Below are 11,295 nucleotides of genomic sequence, written 5' to 3'. Positions count from 1 at the left end.
CTGTGCCCCCGCACCCTGCCCGAGACACCCCTGCAGGATCCATCCGTGGAGGCCGGGCCCGGAGCTGGGCCAGGGTAGCCAGTGGGCCTGGGCATGTGGAAGGCAGGGCAAGGGGCCCTCAGTGGGTGGCAACCCTCCAATTCTCCAGGCCCCCCAGGGCTGACCCACTTTTCAGACCAAGATGAGGCCCCCACGGCTGGTATTATTTGAGCTTTTATGACAGGAAACCAGAGCCGGCCGGTCCCAGCAAGGCCCGGAGGCGGTGGGAGGCTGTCTCCCCGTGCCCGCCCCTTCCAGGAGGTCCAGGCTGAACTCTGGTGGGCAAGGCCACGCCCTCACTCTGGGGAGGCCCTCCCAAGCAGCAGCAGACCTGGCAGCGGGTCTCGGCGGCAAGGCCTCAGCGCCCTGCGCTTCCAGAGGCCCACTGGCACGGCCTGCAGCCCTGGTAGGGACGGGAGCCGCTGAGTTTGTGAGGTGGTGTGTGTGCACTTGTGTACAAGCGTTTGTATGGGTGTGAATGCGCGTGTCCCCACGTATACTGTATGTGCGCGAGCACATCTTGGGGGGGTTACCAGGGGAGCCCCTGCCTCTTGGGCCACAGGCCTCGTGGTGAGATTCACGCCCTCCTGCCGGAAGCCACCTTTGCCCTCGGTACCATGTGTCCGGCGCCACCGGGCGGGACTCTGGCCCTCAGGGTTCCCAGCTCCAGGACACCCCCGGGGCTCCCTGGAGGGTGCCTGCTGGCTGGAGGTGCACGAGAGGGTTCGGGGACCATCACCAAGCTGCGGCCAGGCCCAGCCCAGCCCAGCCCAGCCCCCGGACAGCATGGGGACGAGAGGGAGAAGGGGTGTCGCTACCTGCTCCCTAATGGGGCAGTTCGATGATGTCACTCATTCTGTGGCTGTGTGTGAACTTCCCGCCCGTTCAAGCCAGTGCGGACACCGGGGCTGGGCTCGGCCCACACCTGGCCCCTCAGACGCTGAGGGCAGCCCTCTCGGGAGGCCTCTGGACGGGGTCCAGACCCAGAGGCAGGCTCCCGGGAGCTCTGTGATCAGAGCAGACCCAGGAGGAGAAAGGGCCCGGGGGGGGCCCAGGGCGCAGTCTCACCATCCTGGACAGGCCAACACCGCCGTCCGGGGTGCAGTTGGGGCACCTGGTGCGGACCCGGCCCAGGTCAGGGCGAGACCAGCAGGCCCTCCCCCTCCAGGGTGGCCAGAAGCCCCCGGCGTGGCTGACTTCCAGACCGACAGGAAAACCCCATCAGCACAAAGGCAAACTGAATGGGGATGTATTTTTAAACACTCATGTTTTGTTTGTTTCTCCTCTCACGTTTGGCTTTGAGTTTCTCTTTTCCACAATTCTAACACCATTGTTCGTGCATCCCCGGCACCCGCGGCCGCGAAGTTTTCGAGAACAATCACGTGGGGAAGTAATTTCACAGTCACAGAGTCTCGGGAAGGCCAGCTGGCAGCAGGGACAGAACAGAGCAAGGCTTAAAAATTACTCGAAAGGGGAAGAAAACCCTTGAAAGTTTCAGGCCCACCTTTCTGCCCCAGAAAGAAAACATCTATGTGCAGCGGTTTCGTCTGAAGCCCGTGCCCCGTCCCGAGAGCTCCCTCCTCCGCTCCACCTTGCGTGCCAACGTTGACTCAGAAAGCTTTCGCCTCAACCTCTAGAAGCAGAAACAAAACAAGTCCCCCCTCCCCGCCACATCCTCCAAGTATACATGAGGGATAAAATTACATTTGTACAAAAATAGATTTTTTTCTACCTTTCCCGATGCTTTAGACATCTCTTTTCTCTGTATGTATTTGTCATCCTCTCTAAGTGTGAGCTACGCATCCCGGCTAAGGCATTCTAAGGACTGGGAACGGCTAAACCTGTTTGCTCCAAAGCATCTTAAAATAGATGCATCTCCTTGCCACGAGATATCCATTCGAACCCGGATTTCACCAAAGGAGGGGTCCTTACGTACTTGCTTACATGAAGCAAATCTGTAGGAAAACGGGGGGTTGGGGGGGGAGGAAAAGTCTTGATTAAAAATAAACAGAAAACGCTGGTAACTGGTACGTGTGTGTGGATGGCAAGCAGGTCTGTGCACACAGGGTCTCTGTACAGCATGTACATTGTACACCACACACCTGCGTGGGCAGGGACCGAATTCCGTGATGGGGACGACATCAGCTGATTACCCACTGGCTGCACGTTCCAGCCGGTGGAGGAAGCTCGGCATGGTCTCCGGCACTGGCCACCGGCCTGCCAGCCCGAATCCTTCCGGAACACGGCGAGTGTGGCGCCGTCTTCTCTCCCCCCCCTCCCCCCCCGGGGGACGAGAGGGCCAGGGGCTGACCCGGGAGTCATCTGGGCGGACGTCCCCGGGCAGGCCAGCTTCCAAGGAGACGCCTGACGGGGGACGAGCCGGAGTCTGGCTTTGCCAACACCTTCCAAACCCGGGGCGTGGTCGTCTTCACTCCTCGGCCTCGGGAGGCCCATATGATGTCCGAGCAGGGAGGGGACGTGCACAGGATGGCTAACGAGCTGACGTTAGTGCTATCTTTAGAAAATTAAAGATTGTCCCACCAAAATAATAATAATAATAATAATAATTACAAAAAATCACCTTAGTTGAACCAGATTGGTAATACTACTGAAGGTCTGGTTAAATAAAAATCCTACCTCTCTACTGAGCAATGAGCCGTTTCCCCACCATCATCTTTCAAACAGCACTGCATGACAACATCGACGACAGCGGACCGAGGAGAAGATGAAAGGGCAGCCCCCAAGAGCCCGAGACGCTGCCGTGCCAGCGGGGCCACGGAAGGCTGAGTGGCGAGGGGCCAGGGAGTTTCCGGCTTTGGGAGGGGGTGGCCTGGGGACCTCGGTGCTTTACGGGCAGCCAGCCCACGAGGCCGGCCCCCAGCAAAGCGCCCCATCCTGGGTTTTTCCCACCGGAGCCACCACGTTCCCGAGGGGTCCAGGGCAGCGGGAGGGGGCTGGGCGTGGACAGGGTGCATCTGGCTGCAGAAGGCACCAGGGTGGCGGGCCGCGGGGTGGTCCACGTTCCCAGGGGGAGGGGGTCCCAGAGGGAGGCCCCTGAGGGTGCCGGCGTCCCTCTGCCTGACACAAGCGTGCCCCAAAGGCTGCCAAGACTTGCAGGCAGAGTCTGGGAAGAGGGACAACTAGGCAGGCGTGGGCTCGCCCCATCTCTGCCTCAGATGGTGGACGGGGCTGGGGGTGCCCGTGTGGCAGGGGACGCCTCGCCTGGGCCACCACGTTAAGGGCAGGCTGGGGTGCCAGAGAAAGGACGTGTCTGTGGAAGCTTCCACATCTTCTGTCCGGGTGCCTCACGCTTAGCTCGGGCCAAACCCTGGAGGGCGAAGAATGGACCCCCTCCTCCCTAGACGCCTGGAGGCCGGCATCTCCCCTTCCAGCCCTAGGGGCACCCTTGCAGCACCCGGGGGAACAGACTCGGGGGGAGGGCATCCACAGCCCCCATGCCCACCCCCGCTCTGGGGCCTCTCTGGTGGGGAGCGGCGGGAAGAAGACAGGCACCGCAGAGCATCCCCTTCACGGGCTGAGAAGACAGGACTCTCCTCCCCAACCCCTACGCCCGGCCCCCCAGCCCCCCGGCCCGGTTCAGGCCCCCCCGACTGGCAAACGCTGGGTCCATGGAGTGCGAGGCGCGCAAATGGAAAGTACTCGGACCAAGGGGAGGACATTACAGTGCAAAAGAGGCCAGTTCAACCTGAGAGGCCCTGACCCCGCCCCCGCCCCAGGGGCAGAGGGCCTGCCTGCCTGGGTTGGGTGAAAGGTTCAGGGGTGGGTGCAGGGCTGGGTGGGGTGCCCTCAACCAGAGCAGGTGTTGATGGAGCTCCCACAAAGGGCCCCATCAGCCAGCCAAGACAACAGCCGGGCTGGCTGTCCCCGAGGGGCATCCAGCCCCGGCCCAAGGGTGCTGGCACTCAACGTTTCCTGACCCCAAGAGTCCTCTGGACAGAACAGCCAGCGAAGGGGCCTCTCTACCCAGAGCGTTCCAGAATGGACCATCTGCCCCCTGCCCCGAGCCATGCGCCCACAAGTCCCTCCTTCAACGTGCACAGCTGCCCAAGGACCCTCTGGGGAAAGTGACTCTCCTCTCCTCCCGTCCCTGTGGGCCTCCTTGGTGATGACCTCTGCCCTTGAGAGGTCAGCAGAGCCCAGGTCGGCATGGCCCTCCAGTGCTTCCAGGAGGGCCAGAGACCATGCTAGCCCCGGGGCTAGGACTGGGGACTGGGGTCAGCCTTGGCCCTGGGCACAGACTGCAAGATTTGGGGGTGGGGTGGGGGTTGGTTACCCAGGACTGGACAGGACCATGTGGGACAAGAAGCTGAAACCAGGACGATGCAAAGAGAGAAATGAGGTGGGGTGGGGTGGGCAGGTGACTCCAGTCCCTGCAGCCTTGAGGTGGCCCCAAAACCCTGCACAGAGGTCAGCTTCTGTTCTGACTGGCTCGGGGACAAAGTTGAAAGTCATCTTTGGAAACAGGGGTTGCTCACCCTTCATTCCGAGGGGAGACAAGGCTGCTTGCCCCAGAGCCCCTCCCGTCTTCCCAGGGGGCAGGTGGAGTCTTTTGCAATGAAATGCCAACCCCCCCCCCCCAACCTGTCCCCTCCTCCCGATTGTGGGTGAGGCCGGGCTGGCAGGTTGCCAGCACACACAGGAGGCAGAGGGATCCCTGCAAACAGAGGACCTCGCGACAACAAAACAGTGACGGAACAAAGCCACCCTCTGACCGCTGTAGCGCTGGGGGCGGGGGCCTGAGACCCCGTGAGCCGCCCGGGCTCCCCCGGGGCTCACACCAGTTCCTGCCACTCCGGCTGCCACACCAGCATGGCCACTGCCCGGTCCAGTCGAGTAGTACTGAAAATAACGAGGGTGGCAGCACATCTCAGGCTTAGCAGTGACAGGCCACGCCCCCAGGTCCAAACATCCAGGCAGAGGAGGGGCGGGGCAGGCTCGGCTGAGAAGAGCTGCTGGCAGCCGGGCGGAGCGGCCGGACCAGCGGGTGCGAAGACACGGCCACGGGCCTAAGTCATTTGGTGCGGGGCTTCCAGCATCTCCATGAGGAAGGTGTCGATGGGCGTGTCCCCGATGAGTTTGAAGAAGAAGAGGTGTTCCAGGCACTTGAGGCCGATGGAGCGCAGGGCCGGCAGACGAAGCAGCAGCTTTGCAAACCTGCGGGACAGGAGCCACGTGAGGGGCGGGCGGGCCGTCCCCTCCCACCCTCCGTCCTGGCGCCCGGCGGCCCCCTGGGGAAGGGACCAGGCTCACAGCCCCATCCCCCTGAGGCTGCCACGGCAGGAGACCCCCAGGGTGGAGATCCAGGATGAAGGTCCAGTGGCGAGACAGTGGCCGGGCTGGGGCAGGCTGAACAGGGTTTCGTGGGGAAGCTACGACACGTGAGGTGAGCTTTCTCCAGTGCAAGAGGGAGCCACGGTAGGATTTTAAGCAGGAAGAAGGGCTACGAGAAGAGATCTGAGTACCAGCAATGCCCCTGGCTGCAGGGGCGCCAAAGGTGGAGCCGCTCCTGAGCTGGGAGCAGGTCTGAGCACCAACAAGCCCTTCTCAGCAAGGACCAGCCTCCAGGGGGCCCCATGCCAGCGTCCAGCTTCCCCAGAAAGAGCTCGGCCAGAGGCACCTGATGCCCAGACAGGGCGGGTGGGAGAGAAGGAGGCTCCTCGGGCCGTGCCCACCCCCTGGGGAGTTTCTGGGGAGGACGCTGGGTGGGGGAGGAACACAGGAAGACTTTGGGAGCCTCTTGGAAAAGGGACGCCAGGCTCCGTGGCCCGGCTGCCAAGGACAGTTGCCGTGGGGGGGGGTGACGGGGCCACGTGCCCCTCCAGTGACATCCACATCTGTCCCCCATGCCGTCCCCATCCCACGTGCTGCCTGGTCTCTCCACATGCCCCTCCAGGGGCCCCAGGGCCTCATTAATTATTAACAGTGTCTGTATTTCAGGGGGAAAAGCCCCGTGCTTGGCTGCAACACCACCCGCGTTTTAAAGGCAGAAACGCAGCTTAGAGGCTGGAACAGGGCCAGAGAACGAGCTGTTTTCTGCTGAGCTGGCGAGATGGGCTAGGGCGGGAAGCCAGGAAAAACAGGCGGGCCTGCCACCCCTCCTCTCATCCTCCTCCGGGAAGTTTCACTCTAAACCAAACCAGATGAGGCTGTGAGCAAGACAGTTAACCCTGTGTGGCCCGTGCGTGCCAGTCGGCGGGGCAGCCAGCGGGACAGGGAGGGGGTAGAATCAGGACAACAGATTTGGAGTGCTGTGAAGCCACTGATGCTTCCCCTTCCCCTGGACACCCACGGCACGCCCGGCACTGTGGACCCAGAAAGGAGACAATTCCAGCCCTTCCGGGGCCCACAGTCGGCCAGGAGAGACGGGCAGGTCTGCAGACCACGGCCATCTACTCTGCACACGCTTATAAACCACCTACTATGTGCTGGCGTCCTTCCCTGCTAGGGGTGAGCACGCCAGGCCCCTACCTCTAGCGGTTCCCTTTGGCAGGCGGAGGAAAGCACTGACTTCGTTCACGTGCTTTACAGCGACAAGCACCTACTGTGTGCCCGCGCTGGGCCCATCTTTTTGGTGGAGCTACAAGGAAGCATGAGAGCGTGCCCGCTGAGGCCGGGAGAGCGCCTCAATCCCCCACTGCCCTGGGCGAAGGCAGGGTGTCGCCTTCTAATTCACAAGAGTGTCTGAAGGGCTGGTGGTGGGGTCCTGCCCTGGGCAGGGGGTCTGCAAAGAGACCCCGAGGTCCGTCCAGGCAGAGGCTGGGCCGAGGCTCACCTTCCTGGCTGCTCGGGGTACTTGTGTTTGCAGTACGCCTCCAGGGACGCGTAGACCTTCTCGCGAAGCGCCTCCACCTCGGCCGGGTTTGAGAGCCCCTTGGAGTCTGTGAGGGAGCAGGGGCCGCGGGTAAGAGCCCTGCCCGGGGAACCTGCCCCAGGGACCGAGAGCCCCGACTCAGACGAGGCTGCTCGAGCCCTGGCCCTGCCGCTTGCTTGCTGGCCACTTGACCTTGGGCCAGTCCCCTGACCTCCTGCCATTCAGCCCCATCTGTACAGTGGGATGGGCCTGCCCCCGGGGGCGGCTCCTGGTTACCAGGGCAACCGGGTGGACTCCAGAGGCCTCTGCTGCGTTGGGTCTCAGCCCCTTGGAGCCAGATGAAGGCTCCAAACCCTCTTGTACCTGAAAGAGCCAGACCCACGCTATGGGGGGCCCTGAAGCCATCCTGAGCCCTGGGACCCTGGCGGCAGGGGCCCAGTCTGGAAGGCTCTGCCTGTGGACGGAGATACCCGGGACCAGGGTCGCCCAAACCCCCAGGGCCCAGGGGTGAGGCTTAGAAGCACGGGCCGCCCCGGCTCATCTTCGTGAGCCGTCACAGGCCTCTCTCTGAGGCACCGAGAGCCCCCCGGCCGGGCAAAGCTTTGCTAATAAGCCCCCTGTGCTTTTTTTATCTCCTGAAGTTACCCAGCAAGCTGACAGTGGACGAGCCTCTCTCTCTCTCTCTCTCTCTCCCCACTGCCCCCGGACAGCAGCCACCACTGGGCATCTGGATTTGGGCTCACACAGCCCTGAGTCTGGCCCCAGCCAGGTCAGGCATGGTCCGTCCTAGTGGCTCAGAGGGCAGAGGTTAGAGCCTCCCTGCTGCTGGTCTGAAGCTGACGCAGCCTCCGGGGGCTCAGCCACGGAACAGGACTGCTGTCGGTTGGCCCGTGAGCCCCAGACCAGGGGGTCCCACACCGGCCCTGCCCTGGCTGGCTGATGTCCCAGTAGGAGCACTGCGGTCCAGTGTGAATGCCATGGTGGCTCGGGGTCCTGGGCACCTTGGGAACATGCCAGGCTCCGCTGCAACTGGGCTCCCCCAGGCCCTGGGGCTCTGCCAGCTCTGGACATCTCCCTTCTGTCCCCAGCAACCCCACGCCTGGGCCCCAACAGGTGAACCAGAGCCAGGAGCCAAGCCACGCACGACCTCAATGGGGATCCCGCCAGGCAGGGCCGAGACACGTGGCTCAGCCTCCCATGCCCGCAGGGTCACGGGCTCGAGCACAAAGCTGGGGAACACACGTCCCTGGCAACGGGCTGTCCCCCACGAGCGGACTCCATCTCCACCCCAGCCCGGCCCTCAGCACTGGAGCCGGTGGAGGGCAAGGAGTCAGGGCCCGTGACCCCTAGGGCCGTCCCATCCTCCCACCGCCTGGTCAGCTCCCTGCACCTCCCCCAGAAGCCCTCAGCAGCCCCAAGCCTGTCCCCGGTGTCCCCGTCCACCCCCCAAAACATCCGGGCTCCAGAACTCCGGCAGCAGAAGCGCGCGAAGAGGCCGTCTCCTCTGGAGCCCAGGATGCCGGTGCGAGTGGGGCCTCGCTTTGGACACAGCGCCCAAAGGCCCGGCCAGAGGCCTCACCGAACCGCAGAGGATGAGCTCGGCTGCGCAAGCCTTGCCCGACCTTCACGAGGGCCTTGGGAAGAAGGTGGCATGGCTGTGCCCCCATCGTAAGAGAGACACCGAGGCTCGGAGAAGGGGCAGGTCGCCGACGCTGCAGCGCCCGTGAGCAGTGGGGCTGGGCTGAGAGCCCGGGGACTCTAGTCCCCCAGGTGGGCTGACACCCAGGCCTGGACAGCAGGTGAAACGGCAGGAAGGCAGTACCGGGGTTGAAGAGGACGATGGCGCGCAGGCAGCCCAGCTCCGTCTTGTCCATCTGCATGTCCCGCATCTTGGACACCAGCTCCGTCAGCACCCTGCGGGGGAAGCAGGCAAATGCCGACGTCCCAAGTCAGACCACGACCCTCACAGGACCCGCCAGGAACCCCAAAGCGCTCGGGAGGCCCGCTGTGGGCCTGGAGGGCAGCTGAGAAGAGCCAGGAGACCGGGGGAGCTGCCCAGCCTGTCCCACCCCGCCCCGGGGGCGCCATGCCTCTTCCTCGAGAAGGTCTGCGAATGGGATTTTATCCTGGGGGGCCAGAGACTAAAGAGGAACCTCGTGACAGCCGGGGCGAGCCAAGGCCCCGCACGTCCAGGGCAAAGCCCACTGCCACACGTCCCCACGGGGATGCAGACCAGACACGGCGGCCTGAGCACCGCATTCCTGCCGCTCCCCGGAGTCCGCCCGCAGGAAGGCATTTCCCCAGCTCCTGGGCTTCCTGGCTCCTTCCTTGCAGCCGGAGCAGGTTCCGTCCCACTTCCCGACACCAGCCACTTATTACATTCCCATCACCGTCACCTCTCTAGCAGCTGGAACCACAGAACTGTCAGCTGGGTGCGTGACTGGGGCTGCACTTCTAAACATGCCCCCAGAGGGACGTGCTCTCCAAAGAAGCCGTCTGTGGGCAATAAACCCCGTGCTCCACAGCCCCTTTTGGTGGCACTTCTGTACACGAGCTCGTTAAAGGCCCTGAAACGTCCTGTGGCAAAGACACATCCCTACACTGTCTAAACACCAGTGCTTGCCCACAGTACGTGGTGCCCCTCTGTTCTCCCTGAGCTGTCCCACGGGGCAGCAGGGCTCCCACATTTATCCCCGGGGGGCTACAGGAGGGGCTTCTGCTGCTCCCCTCTAACTTCAAGGCTCCTGTACTCGGGGGCTCGCCTGGGACCCCTCCCACCACCATCCCCACCCCCCACGCCCTGCCACCCGCTCCTTCCCACTCACCACTCCTGTACCACGCCCCCCACACCCGAGGGACCCTGGGACGCCCCTCCCCAGCCCTTCCCACTCTGGCTGGCTGAGCTGACACCCAGGTCCCCAGGTCCTCCGGGCTCTTAGGCAAGGCCCAGAGACAGGAATGAGTAGCTCCTGTCCGCCCTGCCTGGTGCAGCACAGGTGGGCCATGATTCTGGAGGCACTTGAACGGAGCCCCCTGCCCACCACCCAGCACTGGCCCCCTGGCTGTGTGCCGAGGGGCAGAGAGCGGTGTCTCCACCGGGGGCACGCCAGAAGCAGCGCTGAGATGCAGCCGGGCACCCGGGGACAGGGTGCGCGTGGGCTCACAGGCGCTGCGATGCTTTTAGTCTCAGCTCGTAAGAGTCTCCGCCGCACCCGACGTGACAGCGCCACGGAACAGCATCTACGGCACAGTCTCCCTTTGCATTAAAAATAGGGCAGCTTTCCTTCCCACGGGCAGGACTTGAAAACATACTTGGAGAAGAGTAAACCAGAAACGTCAGCTGCGGCTGTCGGGTGTCCCCGGAGGGATTTTAACCTCAGTCCTTGCACATCTCTGTATCTCCACAAGTATAACCCTCGTGAACAGGACAAAGGCCAAGCAGGTCAGGGCCGTGGGCTGGGCTGGGCCCCCACCTGTCAAAGATGGCGCCCACCCCCGCGCTGTGGGCGCTATTGCGGTGGACGTGCAGCCCGGTGGCCAGGAGGATGCCGTCCTTCACGGCTATGGAGCGGTGGGAGAAGGAGGCGATGAGCAGCTCGTTCCAGCCTGCGGCGGGGAGAACACACGGTCACTGCTGTCTCCAGACCCCCGGGCCGCCCTGCCCCCGACCCCCGTTGGACCCCCCAGAGGCAGCTCTCACCCTCCCAAGCCACGGTTCCCAAAGTGGGCTCCATGAAACCCCGAGCCCACGACCGTTCCACAGAAAGGAAGTTCCCAAGCATGGACGTTTGGGGGATGCCTCTACAGTGCGTGCAGTAAAGGCCCTGAGAAGTCCTGCACAGAGCATGTCCTGTAGCGTAGTTTAACCCAGGCTCCCCAACTAGGGTGCCAGGGAAGTCTCTCTCTGCAAGTGCCAGACACTTGTGCCACGGAGCACAAGGGAGCTCCCAGGACCCCCTCCAGGCGGCCCCGGAGCAGCTGCCGCCAGTCTGGCCCCCCACGGCAAACTCCCAGAGACTGACATTTTGTGGATGCCACAAAACAGTAAATTATCGAGCTGAAACAAGGTGTGTTTAGAGCCAAAGGCCAACTCGCCGCTCTGTCTACGTGAGGCCCTGGCGCACCCAGAGTAGGTGCAAGGGCTACAAAGAGGGATGGAAACGATTCTGTGAGCAAGTGTTTCAATGACCCTATGAACCGAACAGCATGAATCATCCCACAGGACTGTCACTAGTGACCGTCACAGCCACCACTCCTGAGTGCCCTGAAGGTTCTGGGCTGGTGGCTGCCAGTATCACAAGGATCATCCCATTGAATCCGGATTCAACCCTACAAAGCAAGTATTGGCCCCGTTTATTATACAGAGGAAAATTGAGGCCCGGGGAGAGGAAGGGGCTGCCTGGTCAGTGAATCAGAATGCCCTC

The 11,295-nt window shown here is 63.0% G+C and overlaps 1 protein-coding gene across 5 annotated transcripts in view; it reads right to left on the bottom strand.

Annotated features, from left to right (window-relative positions):
- Positions 1-1,272: 1,272 nt before the first annotated feature.
- Positions 1,273-11,295, bottom strand: part of RXRA (retinoid X receptor alpha) — a 98,639-nt gene continuing 88,616 nt past the window's right edge. For all 5 annotated transcript variants that reach the window (XM_032634274.1, XM_032634269.1, XM_032634271.1 and 2 more), the window contains exons 7-10: positions 10,345-10,477; positions 8,694-8,785; positions 6,833-6,938; positions 1,273-5,214 (exon numbers count right to left, since the gene is read on the bottom strand). In XM_032634274.1, coding sequence (XP_032490165.1) covers positions 5,067-5,214; positions 6,833-6,938; positions 8,694-8,785; positions 10,345-10,477 — 479 coding nt within the window. In that variant the 3' untranslated portion in view covers positions 1,273-5,066. The remainder of the gene's footprint in view (positions 5,215-6,832; positions 6,939-8,693; positions 8,786-10,344; positions 10,478-11,295) is intronic.

The sequence above is a fragment of the Phocoena sinus genome, chromosome 6 (genome assembly GCF_008692025.1).
Source record: "Phocoena sinus isolate mPhoSin1 chromosome 6, mPhoSin1.pri, whole genome shotgun sequence".
Taxonomy (NCBI): Eukaryota; Metazoa; Chordata; class Mammalia; order Artiodactyla; family Phocoenidae; genus Phocoena; species Phocoena sinus.
The sequence above is the reverse complement of the archived record's forward strand: the minus strand, read 5'-3'. Positions and strand labels throughout refer to the sequence as shown.